The 25931-nt window shown below is 39.5% G+C and overlaps 1 protein-coding gene across 4 annotated transcripts in view; it reads left to right on the top strand.

Annotated features, from left to right (window-relative positions):
* The first annotated feature begins 4496 nt into the window (after window positions 1-4496).
* LOC102055105 (interleukin-1 receptor type 1-like) overlaps window positions 4497-25931 on the top strand; it is a 32052-nt gene continuing 10617 nt past the window's right edge. Inside the window, exons 1-12 of one of the 4 annotated variants that reach the window (XM_055701515.1) lie at window positions 4497-4801; window positions 6061-6236; window positions 8927-8996; window positions 12266-12509; window positions 12812-12998; window positions 13792-13954; window positions 15991-16056; window positions 16621-16741; window positions 18620-18768; window positions 19068-19211; window positions 20481-20642; window positions 21128-21453. In XM_055701515.1, the coding sequence (XP_055557490.1) occupies window positions 6189-6236; window positions 8927-8996; window positions 12266-12509; window positions 12812-12998; window positions 13792-13954; window positions 15991-16056; window positions 16621-16741; window positions 18620-18768; window positions 19068-19211; window positions 20481-20642; window positions 21128-21453 (1680 nt within the window). In that variant the 5' untranslated portion in view covers window positions 4497-4801; window positions 6061-6188. Of the gene's footprint in view, window positions 4802-5075; window positions 6237-8926; window positions 8997-12265; window positions 12510-12811; window positions 12999-13791; window positions 13955-15990; window positions 16057-16620; window positions 16742-18619; window positions 18769-19067; window positions 19212-20480; window positions 20643-21127; window positions 21454-25931 lie in introns of those variants that run through there. The other 3 variants (XM_027813416.2, XM_027813418.2, XM_055701516.1) reach the window with 3 other exon arrangements.

The raw sequence follows: 25931 nt of genomic DNA, 5'->3' as shown, positions 1-25931 counted from the left end.
AACTACTGCCACACCTTGGCTCCTCCCTTTTCAAGTATCTGCTATCATCTTTCACCAGCTGGCTTCCCAGTCAGCCTTACAATTCTGGTTTTGCAATATAACTCAGCTTTCTCTGCTCTACCATGATAATTGGTTTCCGAGATGAAGGCAGAAAGGATAACGCAAAACAACAGACTAATGTGATGTAACTGAATGCTGCAACATTACTTTTGCATTTTCCATTTCTAGTTTTGCACTTCTATTTTAATCTTTCCGAATCAAAAGTTTCTGCATACCATGCAGCTTGCAGTTTGATTGCTTTTGAATATTTTTCTCAATAGATTTTTCTCTTCTCCAGTTGCATAATACGTACATTTTTTTAAAAACCTGTAGAATGTTTTTTTCTGCAGAAAAGCTTATCTGTTCATCTAATTTAGATGGCCCAAATAAAGATACTACTTCTTGAAGTGGCTCTTGCCATCCTTCAGGATTACTAGCTACTGTGCCTGCAACTTCTTATAGCAGTTATTCTGGAATTCAGGATAGAAGCTGCTTGACCTCCCTGAAATAAATATGCAAAAAACTTAAGAACTTTGCTTTCTTCTTAGTTATTGTAATTTCCTGGATCATATCTTAATTTCTATTAACGTTGCTTCATTCTTCTCCCATAGTTGCCACTACCTTTCTCAGAGGAGATGAGAGGATTAATTTGGTTTTGTGGCTGCATATAATTCTCTTCCTCATTCTGATTGTGTTGAATTCTTATTTCATTGGTCGCTTTTATAGCTATAGAATATTTTATTAAATGTTTTGATCTACCTTGTGAAACTAAACACTGTCAGACTTTTGCCAACGCTCTTGATTATGACCTTGAAAACAGATCTTTTATCAGTCAGGCCCATGTCCCATTTCTTTAATGTTATTTTGCCAAGCCAGATACCCCCAGCTGAGTTTTAAGCATTCCAACCATTTTCTTTGGGGGGAAAAGGAATAGATTTTGCCATAAAAAGTGTGCCTGGCCTTTCTAGTAGAAACCTGCTAGAAGTACAAATTACTTCCTATGCTCTGTTGGTGAGTAATTTGTAACTGCAAGATTTTTGATAACCACACTTCCAAGTCCAGAGAAATTATTGTACAGTGGATGTCTGCGAGATATAAATGCTAAGCTAGTTGCTCAACATTAAAACCAGTAGTGGGATTGCTCAGTAAAATGGAATTACACATTCTCAGCACTGCAAATACATTTAGGTGGCCTTGACGTTCCTAGTATTCTGGTTTGGGATGATCGGTATTACAACAGACTGTTTCATGCAACTTTAATTGTATCTAAATAATTACCTGTAATTACATTTCCTGATTTTTTTCTTGTAGCTTTAAAAGTTTTGTACGTACAATGATATTCTTAGTATCTTCATTGAAGTTATCTTGTACAACAAAGCTTAAAGCAGAAATGGCAGAAAAATATACATAAAGAGCTTTAAAATTCTGTTAGGTTTTTATTTGCACTGTTCAGTTTCAGATGAGAAATATATACAATGAATATGTATGGCAGCCAAAACCAAAAAATAAGATTGTGGTTACAACCCACAAAGTTTAGCCCTGAATATATTTCCGGATGTCTTAGAGACACATGTTACTACAATCTCTTTGCACGTAGAAAGGATGATTTACCAAAAGCAGGTAAAAGAGAAGATTACTAGATTGTATAATTTCCTTTACAAAAGTAGCAATTGCGCTTGCTTGTCATCGTTGTCATAGTCACTTGTCCTAAAATAAATCAGGGCAAGTGTTGCCCTGATTTTTGCGGGTTAAGTCAGTTGGTGTGGAGGGCCTGGTGTCCACACAATGCATGTTTCAAAAGACTATTTCAGACTAACTGCTGTCAGGTACTGTTGATAGCATGTCCAAGTAGTTGGAGCTTGTCTTTAAGTTTTGCCTTATTTGAAAGGAATTTGTTACATGGGCTCCAGAACTGTTTGGTGGTACAAAGCGTGGGGGGTTAAGAGGGAGACCAGCTTTAAAAGCTCTCCCTTGATTCAAACAAAAATGCCAATGCAGCCACATGCATACGCCTGAAGGAGATTAATATATGTGAAAAGGGAAAGCTGTCAATATTGTAAATTGGGGAAGACAAGTGATCTTGAAAGCTGGTACAAAACTACTGGAGGATGCAGAAAAACAAGGTTTGTGATAACAAAACGCAATGGTCTAAATTAATCCCAGGCAGCTTCCTTTCCATCTCTACCTAAGTGAATGCTCTCACTCTGATTTCCTTCTATGCATAACTCAAAAGGACTGAATTATTTATTGAAGGTAATGTTCTCCCTTCATTGGTTATATAACATTTCTCAAATAAATACAGCAAATGCATGCCACCACCTGATGGAAAAAGGACTTCATGGTGACACCTTATCAGCAAATACATGTTGGAAAAATCCAATGTACTAAATGCTATCCCCAAGTCCAGCCCCTTCATGTGCACAGGAGTAGCCTTTTTAGAATACCTCTTCAGTCACGGGAAGGTAACTCGTGATGATTGCTTTGCTGCAATCCATTTTCAACGATGGCACTGGTGAGTTTCTTTAGAGCCTTCCCTGTGCAAATTACAATGGATCACTCTATCTTAGAGCTTTATGAGATGAAATACTTCTGAATGTTTGTGTAGATTTTAAAAAAAGTAATTTCCACTGCACAGATCTGATCAGGAGGATACTTGGATAACTCTTTGCTTAGCATCACCTTCATTGCTGGAGGTGGTGGTTCTTAGCATGCTTTGAACTGTTCCTGCTGACCACATCAAATGTTAACGAAGACAAGTGTCAATTTCCATGTTCCTCACACAACCTACTTCTCTGCTCTTCTCTGAGATTTTTGTCTTGTGACTGCTATGTTCTGTATGTTTTGCTGTCTCATGAAATCCAGCCTTTCAGTTGATATTCCTTCAGCTTTACTATAACGTGTTTTTTCTAAATTGATTCACATCGATCACCGAATAGTTGAATGATTGGATAGTTCCCATTTAGCTATTCATCTTGGTAATGCTTTAACAATTACTTTTATACCAGAAACATTTTTACTATAAACATTTTTTCACTATTAGTATTATAATGAAGATAGAAAGAAAAAAAAACCCCTAACAACTGCATATAGCAGAATTTTAGTCTGTATGTCCTGGAAAGGATTCTTCAAAAGTGATTTTTTTTTTTTTTTTTTAATCAGTGCTTCTAGAAAAATGTAGTAGGGCAGATTAAGGAACACCTTACTTGTAAATCAGATTTAACTCAGATGTGTGTTGGTGGTGCAAAATAACAATACAGAAACTAGAAATCTTGCATAAAAAATATTTGACATAATGCAGTGAGTTCATAAGAAACACTTCCAAAATGAAATATGGATATAATTGCTGACCAAAGAGAGACTAGCTGATTGCATAAATCCTACTGCTTTGTTGTGCCAGGAATGAATTCATTCTGTGTTCCTCCCAACAGTGTAATATCTGGAGCTGTTACAATGTGCCTCCAGCCAGCACTACATAACTTGCGTTGATGTAGGATAATATATGCAGACATAGCAGGGCATAATCCCCCATCTTTGCTATCTGTGGCTACCATACAGTGGGCAGGATGGTTGAATGTGTTTCTGTTTGGTAAATACAATACTACCAGAAAGTGGAATGAAAGAAGTACCGGAATTAGAACAAGAAATAGGGTGGAAGAAGCAGGACATGGCTGGATTATCCTCCACAGTTTTTGCAGAATACTTGTCATTTGCTTAGCAAGTGAGTTTATGATGTATTTTTAACAATAATGACAACATCTACCTTGGTAATTCTGAAAGGTCAGTGATTGCGGCCTACTTTGGGAGGAACCCAAGAAAGAGCTTTCCTCGACCTTACTAGTAGTTAGTAGTTAAGTCAACAAGTGACTATGCAACCTTAAGAACGTCCTTGTCCGAGTCTGTCCCTTCAGTCTACATCTGAAGAGCTTCTGCTTTGAAGAATTCTGACTCCAGCTGTGATGTGCGAGCAAAACAGAGCTCAGGAACACCAGAACATAGTGAACATACCATTCCCAGAGGGGCCACAAGCTAAGTAACCACTAAAAAACGTCAGGGTTACTTACTAGCTGTTAAGTCTGCAGGTAAAAACTTAGCACTAGATGGACTAAGCCTGTATGTTCCAGCTTCAGAGCCAAGTACCTATGTGACCTGTGGCAGTCTGGGGAATTCAGACCATGCTGTTAAAGCAGCCCAACGAAGAAGCAAACAAAGCAGCTGATGTCCTGGGATGCTCCTCCTGCCACCAGCCTCCAAGTCCTGAGGGGATCTTTCTCTTCCAGTGACACGCTGTCTTCAACTAGGGAAGTTTGCAGGTGCCTGTAACTGGAAAAAAAATACAAACGGAAACAAAACCAAAAGGTCAGTCACCCCAACTCTTGCAATCCCTACTCGGAGGATTTCCTGCAGGCTCCCCCCGCGCCTGCCTTTTTCAATAGAAGGCGGCCGTTGCTCAGACGCCTCCCGTTTCACAGCCCGGCTTGATCGGCACGGCCCGCGCCGGGCCACCTGCGCCGGGGCGGGGCGGGGGGAGCGGCTCGGCTCGGCTCGGCACGGCACGGCACGGCCCAGCCGCGGGGCCGCCTCACCGTCGCGGGGGCTCCCAGGCCGGCAAGCGGCAGGCGGGGCAGGGTGAGGCCGCGCCGGCCGGAGCTGCCCGTGCGATGCGGCGAGCGCCGGCCGCGGCTGGCGGGCGGTCTGGGAGGTGGCAGCGGGGGCTCCCCCCGCCCCGCCCCGCCCCGCGCTCGGGCGGGCAGCCGCGCAGCAGGTAGGCAGCGGCGGGGGCTCCCCGGGCGCCGGCCCGTCCGGAGGGAGCCGGGCCGCCTGCCCGTGAGGCGGGGGGCGGCGGCGCTTCCCTCGCGGCCGCGGGGGCGGGGGCCTAGATCCGCGGGGTGGCCGAGCGCGGCGGCGGACGGTCGGGTGCGGCGGGCGCCGCTTTTCTCCACCGGACGGTCCGGGGGGACGGCGGAGACGCGCCGGCCGTGCTGCCTTGCCCCGCATCCCGTTCGTGAGGCTGGGGGGGGGGGGGAGCTCAGAGCAAGAGCTCCGGGCTGGCGGCAGTTTAGGAGTGGGAGTCAAATAATCTGTTTTATAAGGTCAGCGTTTTCCCCTGCCGGCCGTGCGTGCGGCGCGGCTCGGTTTCTGGGAGAAGGCGTGCGAGCGCCCTTCTCCGAGGTCCGCTGCTGTCCCCGCGGGTCCCCTGGCAGCGCCCTGCCGGGTCGCCTCAGCGCGCCGGGCCGGGGGCTGGGAGCGCGGCTCCCGCACCGCTGAGGGGCTCCAGCCCCTTCCAAGGGAATTGCCAGGAATGCGTAAGGGTTTAAGTGATGGACAGTGAAACGTGATTTCCTGCCGTACCCGGTGAGGGGTGGCAGCCACCCGCGGAGAAGCGGCTGCCCAGATAGTCTCAGCCCGCTACACCCTGGCGCGGGTGACCCAGTCCTTGGGCACCCGTTACGTGTGCCTCGGCGACGGAGGAGTATTTGTCATAATAATTCTTTCTAGACCAAAAGTGAGAGGCTTGAGAAAGCTCTTTTGAAGAGGCATGGTGTACCGTGCAGTTAATAGAAGCAATTAAGGTAATCTGAATATGTTTCTTTTATGATTTAAAATGTTCATGGACTTACATAAAAGAAATAGTGTGATGGTCTTTCTGTCACTTCTCTCAATTCTGAGAACATGACTGTTGCATGTTGTAATCTGTCCATCTTTTTGAATAAGACGTTCAAAGAAAAATATGCCCCAAGTGTGCAAAAATTAGCGAAAGCCGTGTTTCTTCAAAGTTCTGATGAGCTTAGGTTTTTGTTATTTGTATTAAGTAGATCAACTTTTAAAGGATTAGAGAGCAGAGGGAAAGGTGGCGGTACCGATTTAGTGACAGATCTTAATGAGAATTATGCTTTACTGTGTGCTATCAGGGATGCTGTAATTGTAATTCAGGTGTGTGATTGAAGATCTTGTTCAGACGCTGGTCTTTTTATTTTTTTTTTATTTCTTTAATCTGAAATTTATACAAAAATTTCTTTTCAGGACTTAACTTTATGGACATGGCCTCAGATAGATGGAGTTTTTTCCCCTCTGGGAAATTTGGGCAAAGATAATACCAGCTGAATTCTATCCTGAGTGATAAAACTCCACAGACTCAAGATCTGGACAAAATGACTGAGCAAATGGAGAAATTTAGCTGTTTATTGTGGCTGAATGTGGTAGGAAAAGCATTTGTACTTGACTCTACAGTCATACGCTTGTTACTTTCATCAGTAATTACATGAATGCATGCATAGAGCAGAGCCTAATTTTGCTGTTGGGTATACCTTCCACAGAAATGGAAATTTTTTCATCGTGGAAAGTCAAGAGTCTCCTCAGAGCAGTTCATGTGTATGGTTTTACACAGGACTATACATATTTGCGGGTCTTCCACGTTGGCAAAAGGGCAAGTTACAAATTTAAGTAGATAGAAAGAACGCTGAATTTATAGAGAAACAAATTCTGGAACACTTCAGAGCATGTCAGAATACTACTGCTGCATTTATTGACGCTACTGCTGGGGCAAAATGCTTGAGAGAGTACATTTGAGATGGAACGCTAGAATAAGGTAACGCTGTAATAGAATGGATCTTATGAAAAAACAGTGATTCAGAGAAGTCATAAAGAAAATACCTGGTCATAAGTGAAGTCTATTCAGTCCCAGTTTTTTCCTTTGTTTCCATGATAATATTTTCATTGTCTTTAAAATTGAAAACTAGATATTTTAAGAGTTACTGTCTGTCACAATTAGTAAGGAAGGTTGGAGCTTTTGTACAAACACACATAAACCCCTTCCAGTGACTTTAAAGTTTTGTGTATTTCTTTTTATGTTCAGCATTCTTGTCTTAACTCCTTTTTACAGCTAGGCAAGAAAAGACCTGCCTGGTAATTTGAGCGGAAAGTTGCAATAAGGGAGGAGGAAAGAGAAGGGGGAGGAAGGCAGGCACTGCAAGAAGCAGTGTGGATGACTCAATATATGGCATGCTTCTGAATCAGTTTGGTGAAGTGAAACATAGCAGCCGGAAGTGCCATCTTTGACTATTGCAGAAATTGGTGATCAGCTGAAGATTCTTCACAACAGGACAGGGTCCTCCTGCTCATCCTTCAGTTTTAATAACTGCATTTGTCCTTTCATAGTGCTGTAAAAACTGTGGTAGGCAGAATAGAAAAAAAAGCAGTAAGGCAAGCCAAGTTAAAGAACAACTTGTCAGAGGCATGCAACTAATAGATCCTTCTTCAAACATGTTAGGGATAAGCCTGCCAAAGAGTCCGGAGGGCCAATAGATCATTCAGGTATTAAACAACCCTATGGCATAGGCTATGGGAAGACACGAACATAGCAAGAGGGGAAAAAAAAGAATTTTTTGCATTCATGTTTGTCATGGAAGAGCATGAATTTCAGTGCCAGTACCTTTTTTCTTATGGTTAATCTTCCATGGAAGGATCTGTCTCAAATTGGAAAGTTAGTAAAAGGCAGTTATAGCACGAAATTATCTGTAACAAAGTACCATAACTGATACTCACTCTTGTGTTCTCTTGTAAACATCTCATTTGAAGCCCCTTTGGGACCAAAAGATCAGAAAGTGATAAATGTTACTGTAACCTCACCAAGTGATCAAAGGAGAGCCAGGAAAGTAGAGACCAGTGAGTCTGGTATCCACAGCAGGCAGCTGGGTAGAAACTGCTGTAAAGAACGGAACCAGTGGAAATGATTACAAGTTATGCAGGGAAGGAGTCAACAGTGACTTTTCTAAAGGGAAATCATGGCTCTGAAATACTAAAAGTGTGTTAGAATTGCACATCTGTATGTGAACACACTGGATACAGAAGACATGGTTGATACAATCTTAATTTACAAAAGCTGTTCAGCAGATGCTGGCAATGAAGCCAGACTGCCATAATATATTCTCACATGTATAAATAAGTAGTTAGAAGATAAATGCTCAGTTTTTCAGGTGGAGGAAGATCACTACTAGAGTAACAACTCTCTTCTGCTCAGCATATATTTTTAATGATCTACACAGAGGGAGACAGTTGCAGTGGCAGAATTTGCCAACAATAAAAAGCCATTCAGGCTAGAACACAGAGGTGTTCATTGCAGAGCGGCAGAAGGATGTAATGATAGTGAATAACTGGGTAATAATAGCAGAAGAAATTTATTGTAGATAAATATAAATAAAACTCAAAATTAAAACATTACGGGCCATATATTAACATCGTGTGGTCAGCAGCTGACTGGGTTTACCTGGTTTTTAACACTCAGTGATGGCATCTTGGGATTTTACTACACAGGCCCATGGAAGTATCAGGTCAATACTCAGTAGTACTAAGAACAAATAGATAGTTAGAAATCATTAGGAAAAAAACCCAAGGGGAAAAAAAATATCATTGTTTTAGTTTATAAATCTGTAGTGCACTTATGTTTTGAAGACTGTATGCAAGTTCTGTTTTTCCCTCCCCTCCTCAAGACAGGCTGTACCATAACTGGGGATGATACAGAAGAGGGTGGCAGAGATGGTCAGAAATATGAAATCAGATTCCATCTAAGGGACAGTTAAAGAGACTAAGACTGTAGCTTGGGAAAGCAAGAACTGGGGAGGCAGGAGTGTGCTGCCCATGTAACAAATCCTGAGTGCTTGACAAGCTGAACAGGAAATGTTCACTTTTTTTTTTCACTTTTTTTTTTCTTTCTGGTACAATAATTAGAATCTGTCAGGTAAGCAGGTAACAGACTCAAAACAAGCCAAAGACAATTCCTGTATTAACTGTGTAATTGTTGTATTAACTGTGTAATGCAAGCATTGACTTTAAATTTTGTGAAGCGTATATTGGAAACCACTAATTGAAGGGTTTCTTTCCATTTCTGCAGGGAAACATGACAGCAAAAACATTGTTTTTGTGTAATATCACAGCAGCATTTCTGTCTTTAATTATTGCGGGTAAGTTTATTGGTGGCTAAGGAAGGTCTTGTTCTGAAATTTATTTTTTCCACACAGTACTAATCTTCTGTGAAAATCACAAATTTATGTGCATGACAATGAGTTCTTTTAAACAGTCCGAAAAGCAGGAATCTATAAAACATATAGTATGTAGTATTTTATGTACTACCTTATCACATAATCATTCAGGTTGGAAGGGAACTCTTGAGATACCTAGTCCAACCTCTCTGACCCCACGAGAGTCAGCTAGAGCAGGTTGTCCAGTACCATGTCCAGCTGGATTTTGAATATCCACAAATGGAGACTTCATGACCTCTTTGGGCGACTTGTTCCAGTATTTCATCACCCTCACAGTAAACAAGTGGTTTTTTGTGTTCAGATGTGGGTTTTTTGTGTTTCAATTTGAACTCATGGCCTCTTGTCCTGTCAGTGGACAATTCTAGCCTGGTACTTTTTTCTTTATTCCCTCTCATTGGGTATTCACACACATAGATAAGATCCACCTACACTCTCCCCAAGCCTCCTCTTCTCTAGGCTGAACAGTCCTTGCTTTTTCATTCTCTCCTTATGTGAGAGGTGCTTCACTGCCTTAATCATCTTCATGGCCCTATGCTGGGCTTTCCCCAGTAAATCCATGACTGTCTTGTACTGGGGAGCTCAGAAATGGCTGCACTGCTCCAGATGTGGCCTCACCAGTGCTGAGTAGAGGGGAGGAATTACCTTCCTCGACCCACTGGCAGGTCCTAATGCAGCCCAGGATACCGTTAGCTGCCTTTGCTGTGAGGGAGCATTGATGGCTCATGGTCAGTTTGTTGCCCACCAGGACCCCAGTGTACTTCTCTGCAGATCTGCTTTCCAGCTGAATGGTCTCTAGCATGTGCTGGTGCCTGGGGTCGTTCCTCACCAGATGCAGGACTTTGCATTTCCCTTTGCTGAACTTCATGAGGCTCTGCTCAGCCCACCTCTTCAACCTGTCAAGGTCTATCTGAGTGGCAGCACAAGTGTATAAACTGATGAAATAAGTTGTAGTTGTAACTTTACAGAATGTGTCCTTAGGATTTTTTCATACTGGAAAATACATCCTTTTGACAATAATGTAACATTCAGATTCTTGTAAAACTGCTAGGCTGCTCAGTTGCAACTGCTTGTTTCTGCCCTTCAGCTGTCAACCAATGATCCAGTTGATGTTTAAAACGTTTCAGATGATTCAAATGAGTTGCTGTCATAATCTTGTAATTCCACTGGAATCTTGCAGTGGTGTCACGGTGTTAAAAGAAAAGCTTCATGAATTTCAATTCCTGGAGTTTCTAGCAAGCCATTTGTTTGGAAATGGTTTGGGTTTATTGTTTGGGGTTTTTTTTGCCCATGGATGGACAAGCTGCAAGGTTCAAAAATCCATTGGATAGTCCGGTTTTTGGCTAAGTAAGTAATCATATGGAAAGGTGATTATGTGGCTGCCCTTCCCTGCAATAGAAGACTGTTCTATTGTCTCTTTAACTATGTGAGTACCTTACAATTATTTCCTGCTCCATAGAAATAATAGAGGGCGTTGGGGGAGGGCTACTTCAGAGAAACTGAGACAAGAAGTGTGTAAAAAAAAATAATAATCACACTATTTCAGAATATTAGCATTTAGTATCAGAAAAGGGTTACCAGTTCCTGTGGCCACAGCATTTCATAAAGTTAGGGGGCATTCAATACAGATACCTCAGCAATTCAATGTTTTGGTAAGTAATTTGCGAGAGATTTATAATGAGGTGGTGAGAACTGTGGATGGTACAAAATTATCCCTTGGTGATCAAAACTAACGCTCACTTATGAAGAGGGTATCTGGATATTGAATAGTTTAGTGATAGAATGTCAGTAAGTAAAATCAAATGGATGTGGAGAGGCATGGAAGGGTCATACATGTATAGCAGAAACATGTATACTGTATGTGTGTGACGTGAGTGTTAAGTTAGTAAATAACCACCTGGGAAAAATTCTCCTCTGACATCTTTGGGTGCTTTCTGGAAGCATTAGCTCTGTCATTTGTGGTGGTCAGAAAAGAAGAATTTTTGGCAAGCAGTGGAGCAGAAAACAACATTAAGGCTACACCTTAACCCCATTGTGAATGTGCCTCAGCTGTCTGCAGTTCTGGTCGTTCTGTCTTAGAATGACTATATCTGAAGAGCGACAGTGATGTATGATAAGGGATGGCTTCTATTTGAGAAGTCATTAAATGAATGAGGACTCTGAGGTAAAGAGATGACTGAGGCAGGATGCGATGGAGGTCTATAAAATTGTAAATACTAGGCAGATGAGGGAAAGTTTACTTTGCCATTTCTCAAAACAAGAAATATATGATACCAAGAGAAATTATAAAAGCCAGTGAATGTTTTTTTGTGCAGAACATAAGAGGAAAGAAAGGGGCTGGAAGCAAAGTATTACTTGGTGTCCTACTCTCTTTTCTTAAACATTTGCTACTGGTTGTTAACAGAGACAGGGTTTTGGGCTAGACAGACACTTACATGACTCTGTGTGGCTGTTCTTATATTCTAACAAAACAAGGAACTTTAGATAAATATAATACTGACTTAGGAATGTGACCATGGTATCCAGAGTTAGTGCCTTTTTTGTTATATTGAAAAAAAAAAAAAAAAGAGTAATAAAAATCTCAGGATGTTGCTCGTTTTCCGTATGAATCTCATTGTGTCAGGAGGAAAGCAAATGAGCTCATTGGTAAGTGCTTGTAATAATTCCTCTCTAAATGCTCATAAAATGAAGGGTGAGTTGACATTTCCATAGCAAACTTAATATTTGTGCAACAGCAACTTTAACTTCAGTGTCCTTTTTAGGACCTTTGGATACTGAAAGCATAGTCTTGTCTTGAGGACTTCGACTACAGTTAAGTTAACAAATAAAGACATTGAATGTGAAATTTGTGTTTGTGTACATGCACATGAAACAGAATGGAGGAATACAAGTGCTTTAGTTATTTGCATCTGAATTAAAACATACAAATGACAAGTCTGCTGCAAATGAAGAGATTCTGCTGAGTGTAAAGCTTGTAAATTCAAAAAACCAGCATTTCATTTCAGGGGCATAACTATATATCAGTGAGTAGTACCCTCAGCTGTAAAGGTAAGGGATTATATTTGTATTTTTAGTAGATGACTTGAGAATGGAGGTGAAAACTCCACTGAACTTTGTAAATGTAGTCAAGAAATAAGTTCAGTTTATCCTTCTAGCGTTTGAAGTTTTCTTTAATGTTTATCTCTTTCCTGTAGAGAAATGTGAAGCCTATGATGTGATGTTGAGGCAAAGTCTTGTGCCTGATGGGCAGCCTCTTGCTATTAGATGTTCGCTGGAAAAGAGCTTGAAAAGTGGAGACTACAACTTAACATGGTATAAAGTTGGTAACCAGACAGCTGTGCCTAGAGACAAACATTCTAGAATTCATCAGCAGAAGAATTTAATTTGGTTTCTTCCTGCAATCTTAGAAGATTCTGGAGATTATGAATGTGTGATAAGGTGACAGTTTTTTAAAAAATTTACTCTGTTACAGAAATGAGTTTCAAGGGGAATAACTTTTTGAAAGCACGTAGAATTTTGGTGTAAGATAAATACTAATGAAGGGAGAGTGCATTCACAAAAACTAATTTTAGGTTGCGGAAAGTAAGTCTAGTTTTGGTTCATTTTCCTAGTAGGCAAAAGTAAATCTATTAGAGAAACTGTAAATTCTTGTCCTCTCTTCTTCAAAAAGAATAACATACATTTTTTTAGTTAAAATACATGCCAAATAGGTTAGTTTAATTATGTTATATTAATTGCAGGAGTTCAACAAGCTCCAGGAAAATGTGTACAAAAGTAACAGTTTTTGAGAGGATTGATGGTTTATGCTTAAATGAAAAATTTGCTGTAGAGGAGGTGATATTCACAGTGTCGTCTGCAAAAGTTGTGTGCCCACACTTGGACTATTTCAGGGATGAGAAGAATATTCAGCCTGTTCGTTGGTATAAGGTGAGAATGCTGTGTTTTGTCCCATTCTTTAAGATATAAATCACTGATGTTTATGAATTGTAGAAGGAAAACGAAAGATTTATTGAAAATAGGAGAAAAATGCTTTCTAAACAAATTGGAAGAGGATTAAGCCTTTTTATCTTTTAAAGGTGTATACAGGTTTTTTGATTAACAGGGTGAAAATTCAGTTTGGAGGTAGGAGAGCTGTTGAGCCACATATCCACTAGGTGGCATCTTCTTACCTGCTAGCGAAACACGCTGTCCTCAATTTCCGTTGTGTGGAAGCAGATTTAGTATGTCATTTGTGAGAAATGGCATATCCATTTACGTGCTCAATATTGTTCCATTAAATAAATGCCACTTCATATTGTTCATGCTTATTTAAAGCTTCATTCTGAAAGAAGAACGTAGTGCCTTTCTGCAGCATTCCTGCCTTATGCCCATACAGTCCATATGGTACCATAAGTATTTAAGTACTTCAAAAAATTAAGTCTAATTATTGAGTGATTCTTCATTAATGAATACTTTTATAAATACTGATACTTGCATTTCTCTTTCTTACTTCTCTGATACTGAAAGTTGTTTTCTATAGGAAATGAACTGGAGTATCTTTGAATTAACAAAAATGAAGTGTTGGTTTGCTTTTTAATCCACTGCCCTTGCTCTTCCTCAGCCTCTGCAAGGCATCCACCCTTGTGCTGTGGTCCATTGAAAGTTCAGGTTGCATTAAAGAGAGACAAACCATGGAAAGAGGTAGGGATATGAATTAACAGAGTTCTCTGCACGTGTTTAGGACTGCCAGCTGCTGGAAGGGAAAAGGTTTGCCTTCTTAGACAGTGATCTTATCATTTTGAATGTGACTGTCCATGATCAAGGAAACTACTCATGCGAAACAACATATGGCTACAATGGAAAACAATATAACATTTCCCGAGACATCAGTCTGACTGTGGAAGGTAAGCAGGTAATTTCACAGTGTTTGTGTTCATAACAATGACTCCAAAATTTTTTCCAAGCTTCTAAAGACTAAAGCTAGCAGACCAAAGTTGTGGCTAGACATTCTTAGGGCCACAAGTTTTTTCCTAAATGTGAGGGGAAGAAATGCTGGCTTAGAGTTTATATATTTTTGTCTGTTGTTGCCACTGTGTTGAAGATTCATTCCCCTGTTCAAAGTTGCAGCATGTCAAAGCATCGCTGCCCAGACCAGCTACCAAGGTTCCTAAACAGGTGCCCTGTAAGGCTTGGTAAGCACAATACATTCTGCTGTAGCCGTAGCTGCACTCTCTATCCTGCCTGTCTTACTTTTCTCTTTTACATTGTCCTCTTGATGCAAGAACAACAAACTAAACCAGACCAAAATTTTAGCAGTACCTTGACTCTATGTCCTATCTGTTTCCTTCAGACCTCCGTCTCTTCTGGTTTTGGTTTTAAGTTCCTCAGCACAAAAACTGTTGATCTCTGGTATTGTGTGTCTAGTTCAGTAGACTTTGATTTATGACAGGGGGCCACCAGCACACCAGAAAAATAAAAAAAGAAGGCCTAGCTGTAAAATGTGAACTCCTTTGCTAGCACATCATTATGAAATAGATACTGGATCACTGAAAAGGCTGTGCTATATCAATGTATGAAATATCAGTACTGTTTTTACATTCCATCTGATGAAAGACGTTTTCCGGTTTACTAATAGATTGCATTATGATTTAGTAGTCTAGTTTTTTGCTTGCCTGTTTTATCTGTGTGTAAATAGATATGCATATGTATGTATATATGTGTATTTATATGTATTATATGAATATGTATCATATTCATATAATGTTATATGTATATGATGTGGATATACAAAATATGAGGAACACAAGGTCAGATCAGATGAAATGATAATTCTGGTCTTAAAATAGTCCCTAGAACTTTTCTCTTAGTGCAATTTCAGCTCCTACTACGCAGTAGAAGCAAAATCATATCCCTCCTTTGCCTTAAATGACTGAAGGCAGCTCAGTTGTTCTTAAAGACTCCAGCTGAGGAAGTCTACATTAAAATGGGTGACTTGGGGTCCAAGAATAGTGCAGACTATTTTTCAGAAGTGGAAGGAAAGGATATATCTGGGGCAATCCTGCGTGCTTCTCTAGGGGGTTCAAACAAGATCAGTTAGAATTTCTTTTTGCTAATCTGTGCTCTTGGAGAAACTTCCTTGAACTTTGAGTATCTGATAGGAAATATTCTAAAACGTCCTACAGCTGCCTGAGACAGCTGGAACTGGTATGTGTGTTTACTAAGGGACCCTCCAGGCTGGCATTCATTTAGCCATGTTGAGACATTTCTAAGGTAGGTGTCTAGATATCCACCTGTTGATTCCTCTCCCTTTTTAGCCTGGAGAGAAAAATAAGCTTTCCCCAGTGTCATATATCTAGTCCTAATGTAAACATCTAAAAGGGGCCACTGATGTTGTACTTGCTTAGGATAGTGCTGTAGGAAGAACTGTAAGGCCATTAATTACAGCATAGGAATGAAATTTCCCCCCTTTATAATAGTAAAAGTCTAAAATAGGTGAATTTTACTCTAAAATATTTGGCTCCATCTAAAAGTATTCAGCTCCAGTTTGCGTCTGTGGGGTGCTGGGTGACGTGCTGTCCAGATTGTAGAGGGGTAATGCTACAGATATTTACTCATACCCTTCTCAGCACCTGTGCATGCAATATTACAGGGTGTTTGTGCCATGGATCAGCCAGTCCACCGTGAGTGTGTGGAGATTTGCGGCACTACATTTTGGAAGTGGTGGGGCAAAGAATAGTTTACCTTTTTGTCAGAAGTAATGACTGCCTGAGAGGACAATCAGCATTGAGTGATGTCTGTTATAAAATTGTTGACAAACTTGTCCATAGGACAGGGTTTTTTTTCGTTGTACTTTGTACTTTTGTACTCTTTGATTGTAAAGCATAGAATAGACTGCAGCTGCCCCAGGTCTTCTGAAAAGCATTTTCTTTCTTTTGGTTAGTGAGCCCACCAAAAAAGCCCCCAGAAATATCTTACCCAAGAAACAACTCCATTGAAGTGCAGCTTGGTAAGTAGTTTTCTCTGTAAGAAAATACGATTTTGTATGCTAATGAAAAGTTGTACTCTAGGAGTGGCATATTCGGTGTTCGCTGGTTTTGGGGTTTTTTTTGGACAAAAACTAGCTCAGTGACCAGCTCAGTTTCTCTATGTTGATCTCCTGAAGAAGGAGTGTTTGGGAGTGAGTGGGGAAGAGACAGGGCATGTTGCTTACCAAGTCCTAGGGAAATCTCTTGGATGGGAAGAAAATTGTGGGGAACCCAGATGATTCTCTGTCACATTGGTTGCTTTCCATCACTCTGGATGAGATTCTAAGAACAGATCCATCTTTGAATCTGCAGGGAAAGTGATGCCCCAGGGAGAGGCATCTTCTTCCTGGATTTAGCCTCTTCCATCCTACCAGTCTCTTTCTGAACCTGCACATCACTAAGTATATAGACCCTCTGTTAGAGTAACTTTTCTGAAAGGACGTGGGACCATTGTTAGCTGGTCTGTGTGGGAGTCTGTGAATAGAATTGTATAGACTTTAATAAGTTTATGGAAATTAACTTCTCACTTTGTAACAATTTTATAGGCTCACAGGTTACAGTGGATTGCAATACAACAGGTGCTGATGGGTATGAGGTGTTTTGGACAGGCAATGGTGTGTATATTGATGTATTTCATATGAGCAGAATTTTTGCAAGTCCCTATGAGTAAGTATATTTTCTGATTAGAAAAATATTGTGTTGGCAACCAAAGTGGAACTTTCTCCCTTTGACATTAAAATATTTAGCAACATTTTTCACTTGCTTAAATAGATTTCTTTTAAAAAACTAATGTTTAATTCTTTCAATTCACTTTCTGATTTGAAGTAGAACTTCAGGCACATGGACTTCACATGTGATTGTGCTTTTTTTGGTCATTGTAAAAATCTGTCTTAATTTCCAGCCTTGGGAAAAGGTATTCTGTAGACCTACATTCTCATAATTGTAATACAGTTTCTATTGAGCAGGCTCTGGCCTCACAGAGGCCTTTTTCAGTTGGATCTAGCGTGTTCAGGCATATGATCTTCAGACTGTCTCTTCTGCGTTCTCCTTTCCCTTCACATCTGCCTCTCTGAAAGGTTGCAAGGTCAAACTTGTGCTTTACAGGAGAAATTAAGACTAAACCTTTAAACAAGGTTTAAGAGCCTTGAGTTAGAGAAATGTAACTGCAATCAGCTGAACAACTAAATGGAAGACTTGGCTGAGGACATTGTACTGAAGCTTAGTGGTGTGAAAGGAGAAAAGGGAGACAGGTTTCCAGTGATGAGTTGGGATCTGGAAGGAAAATGGACTTGGATTGAGTAAAGCATGAGAAGGGCAGCTGGGAGATAAGGTGGAGGTGAAAAGCAGGTTAAATGGAGAGAAGAAACTAGACCTGACTTGGAAAAGCAACTAAAATTGGGGCAGGAGGCGATCTGAAATTTTCATAGGTATGACAGCTTGGGAACTAAAAATTGAAGGTTTTTTTGGCAGTCCTCATCTCATGGTGGTGCTATGAAAAAAATAGTGCTTGAGAATTTTTTAAAAATTATCACAATCTATGACCAAGAAACTGATGGAGAAATGAGAATGATATTGTCAAAGTAAGAATAAAGTGAGAAATAAGTTCTCATCATAAAACAAAGGGGGAAATAAAATGCTGAATTGAGTGTTCACCGAGACAAAACCCTATACAAAAGTAATGTATTTTACTGTCATGAAGAGTTGTAATGCCATAAACAATTGGGCTATAATGCAGAGGCACATGGTCACTGAATTGATATCATAAAAGTAATGTTATTTTTTGTACTTTCTAGCACTTTAACGATCATCTTTGCAACAATTAGTCATTTGCATTAGTAATGTTCATTCATTCATTCTTTGTTAGTGTTCAAATTACTGTAACTTTTTGCTTAGAAAGTGATCCATGTTGTCCTATATATGCCCTTTATGATATATTTCAAGCTTTTATTTTGCATTTTAAATGGTAGTTAAAAAGTTGTTTAGTTCACACATCAGTCACACATCACAGTACACGTGACTAAATGTGCAGCATCATGAGCACTTTTGTGCCCTTGTACAATGTGTGTGGGATAATCTGTGTCTCCTAATGGTGTAGCCTGACACTTCAGCTGTTACAAGTCGGTTCTGATCCATGGGGTGAAGCAACAGTGGATACTCCACTCCCTGCAGCTGCACTCGCACTGTGAGCTGGTGGTGTCTGCTGCTGGTCACCTCTTTTGATGCCCTCCCTGTCCCAGAGCGGCTTACTGCAAGATGACACCTTGAACCAGGGCCTCACTCTGTGTTGTATCACATTGTTGAATTTCTCTCTCTTCGCCTGCTCGTGGAAGGGGCTGGGAGGCCCATAACAGGGGTTTGCTTAGGTTTGTAAGGTGTATTTTTGTACTTTGAGCTATAGAAACCTTATATTCCTTTGGGGAAGCACAGCTCCAGGTAAGATAACAGTCTTGTAGAAACAACCATTGTCATGCTGCAGCTGTTAGTGATGAAGTCATTCCAGAAAGGGCTGTGGTTTTATGGCTCTGTTTGTTGCCTTTTGGATAGGGAGGAAACTTCTTACGATGGACGCCCTATGAATTCTGTGAAGCTCATAATTTCAGAAGTGAATAGTGAAGATTATGAACACCCGTTTGTATGTCAGGCTTCAAATGCCTTTGGGCAAGTTGCGTCCTATATTATGTTAAAACACAGAGGTAAGAAATACTGTTATTTTTTCAGCCTGTCTTTGCCTTGACTTCCCTAGAACGGGTTTTGATACCAAGTGCCTATACATTGTGTTCATAGAAGACAGATGGCTTACAGTTTGCAGTACATATGCATGTACCTCTGCATAGGGAAGGAATTGCTGTAGTAGTGTATTTATCCTTATTAGAAAAATAGGTAAATAGAAGTGGAAAATACGATACTCAAATCTGTATTACATTTGTATGAAAGATCAGATTTTGACAAATTCAATATTTAAAAAGCAATCTTCTTATTTTTTTTTGTGCAGTTCCTAATATACAAAGATGGCTGACTGGAGGGCTTGTCTCTCTGTTAATTTTAACATTTACTACTTTAATAATCTACAACATTTTCAAGATTGAGCTGGTGCTTTGGTACCGTAATTCTGTCTGTGCCTTTAGAAGTAAGGAAGGTATGTAAATGTGACCAGGTATGTTAGTTTCTATAAAAAAAAAACTATTGATTTTTTTCATTTGCCACTACTTCTAAACAACGTGATTGTTTAGTAGAATGTATGTGGAATTACCTTGAGGAATTTTCAGAAATGCACAAAAATGTTTTTTTTGGGGGATTCTTTTTCAGTCATATGCGTAAAAAATATAATCATAGAAGAGGTAATAAACAATACATAATATTGAAGGTAGTGGTGGTGAGATAGGTCAAAAAGAACTCCAGGTTATTCCTAAATTTACATGCTACTCTTTGCTTTTCTGTAAAGTATTTTACATGTAGATTTATGGTCACTCTGATGATGATCAATAGGTGTCAGCAGAGCTGCATCCTGTAAACTAGCTGTTTAAAGACATGCATTAAATATTTATATGGAAAATGAGACACTCATTTTCTCAGAGATTAATTTCGTTGGTTTCCTTTTTTTTTTTTGCAACTTCTCTCTTTTACCCAACACTTCTCTAAAATCCTGTCAGTTTTGATGTTTACATGCTGAAGAGAAAAAATACTACTTGTTCTGTATTCTGTGATTTTTCTTATGTGTTTTGATTGCTGTGGTGTAGACTAATACATTGGACAGGTGTGAAAAAATTGGAATAAGTGCAACATTATAGATCTTTTGTGTGGCAGTGCTCAGAATTAGACTGTCTGAAGTTCCCCATAGCTTGAAAGTAAATGGGCTATGTGCATTGAAATAGTAGTAATTTTTTCTCATGGCTATTCTAAACATTTTCACAGAAAAGTTATTTCAACTTCTGGTTAAAAGTTCAGTTTCCCCAGAACACTTTACCAGAGTTCTAATGGAGAACAAAGGAAAAAAAAGAAAAAGAAGAAAGAATTGCCATTTTCCACCCACTCTTGTGGTTAGTCGGAAGTGGAGATAACTGCTGTTGAGTTTATTTCAGGAGAGGTGGTGAGGAAAGTCCTGCAAGAGGACACGTTATCATAGCACCTGTGGGGTTGGAGGCTTCCTTCTGCAGGTCCAGGGTCTTGCATCCAGCTTGCTTGTGCATATCCCTCCCCATGGTGGGAAAAGAAGTCTGGTTCTGTGGCTGATCACCTATCTTTTGATTTGCAGGGCATTTTAGTGCTTTGACATTATTCTGTCAGTTGGGTGAATCAGCCCCTCATCACTATTTTTAAACAGTCCAAAATAAAACTTTGAAATAAAGGCACGTTGCTGTGTTATAGATATTTTTTTTTTTAATAGAAACATTTGTGTTTGTTTTAGATGGGAAAATATATGATGCATATGTCCTGTACGCACAAAGCAGTGGAGGCAGAAGTTTCTATCGTCTGGAAACCTTTGTTCGTAGAATACTCCCTGATGTTTTAGAACAACAGTGTGGATATAATCTCTTTATATTGGGAAGAGATGATTTACCAGGAGAAGGTATACTTTAATTAGTAGAGTTAATAGGTTGTCTTTTGACACATTGTTCTTGGGTTAGAAGATGAGATATACAGTTTAAAAATGCCTATTTTGGGAAAACAAAGCTTAATTGTTCATTTTTAATGGATAATTTATCAATTTATCCAATGAACAATTTCTTTATTTTAAAATCTTCTGGTTTCTTACCACAAATCCTGTTCTGATATTATGAGGGCCTGGCCTTTATTTTAGTGATGAATAAATGAGGATTTAGCAGCAATATTAACATTGTTGAGCGTTTTTTGAATGATATCTGCTCCTGGGGACTGAATTTCAGTAATTTCATGCAATGGATCATAAATCATGAATGTGGAGATCTTAAATTTACCAGTCCTCTGAGCCAGCCACTGGTCCATATATCTGCAATCTTAAAATGAAGAAATGCTTTACATCAGTTGCAAAGTTTCTGTGCAAACTTTGATTGATCGTTCCTTCATTACTTACAGCTGTGGTCAGTGTTGCTGATGAAACCCTTAAGCAAAGCAGAAGACTGATGATTATTTCGGGATCAGAAACATCTAGTTGCTGCCTGTTAGAAGACACTGCTGAACAACAACTAGCTATGTATAATGCTCTCATCCGTGATGGGATTCAAGTGATTCTTATAGAAATGGATGAAATACAGGACTACACAAGCATGCCGGAATCAATCAGATACGTTAAGCAAAAACATGGAGCTCTCCAATGGAAAGGGGACTTCTCAGAGAAATCCTGTTCAGCAAATACAAAATTCTGGAAAAATGTGCGTTATCAAATGCCATCCAGGAAAAAGGTATCTTCTTCTGAAATGTGTTTGTTGCCCCTAACTTGGAACAATTCTGCAGCAAAGGGAAGTTAAAATGCACTTATTAAAATAATACTGAGAAGGTTATTCTGAAATGTGTGGGTTTTTTACACAAATTCTTTATATTACAAAGTAAGTGTTTTCTTCAAGGAGTAAAACCTACTCATCCCTTCCCCAAATTACACCCTAAAAGAAAAACTGTCCAGCTTTATTTCTGTTCTGGGTTTTGGATAGTGACACAATTTGTTGTGTTAGTCTTGCACAGATACAAGAGGTACATGTTGTTGATGGTGGTAAACTATTAAATAGGCATGGTCCTGTAATATTAATGGTCCTATAAATGTAATATCCACTGAAGAAGCAGCTGAGAAGTCCACTTTTTAAAAAATTGAAACTGCAGTTGATAAATTAAAAAATCTGTCTGTTGTCAGCATTTTCCTAGTAATTCTGTTCTTCTTGTTGCTTCTCCATCATTGTCTGACTTCCTCATTACTGCAAGAATCTGCTTTGGGGTGCCCTCCTGAGCAGCAGACCTTATCCTTGATTCCTGAAGGGGTTGGGGAAACACATGACATAGGTATATTTAAAACTCCTCACAACATTAAGCGTGTTTTAGCTGAACAGTTGGTACTAAATGTGTTCAGCAAATGGAATGGAATCTGTGGCTTTTTACACATTTATTGAATAATTCTGTGGTATCTGGTTTATGGGGTGTTTTCTAAACTTAGTCTCTTGAAATGGTCAGGAAACTGAAAATATTTCAGATTTCATGCAAACTGGAAGCTTTCTAGACTGTGCTGCTACTCTGGAAACCAGATGCTCCCATTCCATGTCTCAACTGTACTAACTACAAACACAGAAGTTCACGGAGAATCTGTCAAAGGACTGTGCTTGGGATGGGTATCCTGGAGAGAGTGGAAAATGGCCAGTTCTGAAACCTAACCAGGTGCTAATGGCAAGAAATAATATCTCATCTACTTCTGCAAGAAAAAAAGAGGCATGTCCTATGTCAACCTGCTTGGGAGTAGCTTGTTATTTCTGGGTCCCAATCTGTTGTTCTGTGTGCAGTTCTTCCTTTTCAAGGTGGTCTGAAGTGGCAAGAGTTTTCACACTCCAGCCTTGAAGGGCATCATTTGGATGCAAATGTGAATTCTGCTTGCTTTTTTTGTTCTTCTCTGAAGTTAAGTAGGTTCTTACATTACCTTTATTGGCAGGATAACATTTGTCACTGAATTGCTTTCAGCTGGTTCTCACAAGTGTGTATGCTATAGAATATGCTTTTTGTTGGGCTGTATTGTTGGGAGAGAAAGCAAGGTCCAGGAGCAGAACATATATTTTAAATGAAAGATTTGCAATAGCATTTCATGGTACCTTTTTCTTTGAGAAGGTCTAGCAAATATTTCTTATGAGCAGTGTCTCATCCTCCTGGTTGTGGCGTTCACAGCTTTGTAATTTTCCACAGCCTCCATTCACAAGAGACTTCTTCTGAGATGTTGCCATGAAAATTGAGAACATGATAGATCCATCAGGTGAGGTACTATTGTTCTAGTAGATGTTCAGTCAGTGTTCCTTGGAAATGCAGAACACTTAGGCTAGTATCTTTAAAAAATAAATGTAAGAACCTAGAGAGTTTAGGTAATCCTTATTGGCAAATTTTTACACTCTGTTTAGACTTAAACTTGGTCAGAAGTGTGTTGAAAATTACACTTTCCTTCAAAGTTGTTTTTTTTTCTACTTGTGTTTCAAAACAGAACCCTTGTTTTCCATATAAAATGAGAGAAATAATAAAGAGGTTGAAACTGTGGTAGATATTTTTTTCCAACATCCTAATTTCATATGCTTTGAAATAAAAAAAATACCAATAACTCTAGGATTTGCAGTACTCCATATAAGTATACTGATTTGCATGGAGTTCTGCTGGTATTTTTTGTTTCCTCTGTGAATGTGCTGTTACAATTTCTGGCCACTTTTTTCATAGTTCTTTTCAGAGGCTTGCTACAATATTCAAGATAATAATTTTCCCACTAAAGGAGACTCCTAAGGACTTTTAAGTGAAGACAGATAATTGTGAGTCAGCATTTATCTACCTGATACTTTTTTAAACAACCACATTTAGTATGATTATGTAGGCATTTTAGTATTCTTGTGTGAAAATGAGTGTGGGAGAAAGGTTTCAGTTATTATGGTTAATTGTTAGCTAACTACTTGACTGTAGCACAACATGAAGTGGCTTATCCTTTTATCATGGGATTTTATCTTGAAGCTGAATTTTGTCTCTGTCTTCTTGCCTTGGAAACTAATTTTTTGCAAGTCACATAGAAAACCACACCACTTTTTGTGTTATAATAAAATAAACCCCATAGAGACAGATGTGCTGAGTGCTCTTTATTAAAAAACCCTCCACAAATGATTATTTGGCAAGAGGTCTGCTTCTGGAAACTTGATAGCTTCAGAAGGAAAAAGCAAATGCAATGTTATCTGTAAAAAAGTATTTTTTCACCATGATGTAGCAGATATATTTCAGTTTATTGTCTGTCTATGCTGACAGAGAAAACAGTCTAAATGGTATGTGGTGTAAGATACACTGAAAGCATTCTCTACACCATTTTTTTTTCTTTTCAGCCATAATTATATGATATTTCTTCTGTTGGCTTGTTCCTGTCAATTTATTTGGCACTCCAGATTGCCCCTCTTCTTTCTTGCTTTCTGATTAACTTGTTTCGAATTTTCTAATTCCACTGTGTCTTTCCAAACATACTGTGGTTTTTTCCTGGGAGACTACTCTTTTCATAATTTTCCTCCCATATCCCACTTTTTCACCTTTATGGCAGCTGGTGCTGATATACGGCCTGTTTCATGTTTTAATGTACACATCTGTGATGCTATTAATTCCTGGATAAAGGCTTATGTGATGGGGAGGAGCATGTGCTCTGAGCCCAAACCTAAACCAAGTTCTTACAACCCAGTGGAGACTATACAATGGCCCCAGACAGGATGACCCTGACTAACTTTTTCTTTTGTTCCTTTTAATTTACTTCTCTATTGCACCTTAGAAGGTAGAAGAGCACAAAGGTGATTTTACATTTCCCCTTTATCTTGGTGTCTTGAACTTCTGCAGAGGGGGAAGCCTATTCTGTCTTTTGTTCAGATGCTGTAGTATTTTAACTACTATACCTCCTTCCATAGCTGCAGTTAGCTTGAAGATGAAGAAAGCAGAATACAGTTGATGTATATAATATCTGGGCTAAGGAGAGAAATTCCTAGAAATAATTAAGGATGTATTACACTGTAGAGCTTCAGAATACATGTAAGTAAAACCAGTGGCTAGCAGCTTTGCTACCTAACAATACTCCCAGGGGTCTGGTTTAGTCATAGATGCTAGAATGCACAAACACAGGAGCAACGGTTTCCTCCTGTCATCCCTACACTTGTTATTCCTGAGAGTAAAGGCAAAATATACCACTTGACGTGTATGCTTTGTTGTCTTTTAAGATGGGATAATGTTAACCAGGACTTGATGCATTTGTTGAGACAAACTGAACATTAGTTACTGAAAGTGAGCTAGAAATTAGTACAAACCATTTGTGTCTTCGGCCCACTCTAAGATTGCTTCCCATGTTTAAATTAATTGCAAAAAGGACTCTGTGGTCTGCTGGGAATCAGGGGGCACAGTTAAAAAGTGTGACTTCCTCTGAGAGAGCACCCCAGTCACTGTGGCATTACAGCTGGAGCTAGAGCTCTGCTTGGCAATGACAGTGACTGTCAGGAGAACAGTCACCCTGAAGAAAGGTAGAAAGCTCACAAGTAATTAAGGTGAATTTTCTGCACCAGAAATGTTGGTTTTGAATTGCTGCTCCAGATCAGGTGACTGAGCTGTGCAAATTCTTTTTCTAGTTCATTTTTGCCCCCAGCTACTCATTTGATCTTGCCCTAAATTTTTTGTGAGCACAGCAGTAGCTGTAGTAGAAGGAGAACTTTGAACACTGTCTCATTAGAATTTATTTTTTTCCCACTAAGCATTTTCTCTGATGGACTTTATTTCTGTTGGCAATTATTAAAATCTGTGTTCTCTCTTTCCCTTATCTCACCAGCAATACGTATGGGGGGAGTGCTTCTTTTTCCTGCATTGTCCATGGTAACACCCCAGTGCCACCTTGTCCCTCCAATTTCTAATGCTGATCTTGATCTTTTGCACTTTCTTATATACTTTGGTTTATATACTGTGAATATATACAAACTCCCTGAAACATAGGAAGGGCCACGTTCAAATTCTCAAGAAGGTATTTTTTCTCTCTTTGGGCATATTGTTTGTAATATCCATACTGTTTGTTTGTTTGTTTTCTATTTTTCAAATATGCATTTTGTGTCGTGGAAGTGAGTGACTTGGACAAGCAATTGGATTTGCAAATAATTTGATGTATGTACTCTTACCTTACCTCTCACTCCTAGGGAAGCACACTCAGACT

Source organism: Falco cherrug, chromosome 2 (genome assembly GCF_023634085.1).
Source record: "Falco cherrug isolate bFalChe1 chromosome 2, bFalChe1.pri, whole genome shotgun sequence".
NCBI classification, from domain to species: Eukaryota; Metazoa; Chordata; class Aves; order Falconiformes; family Falconidae; genus Falco; species Falco cherrug.
This window is presented reverse-complemented; position numbering and strand designations above follow the sequence as displayed.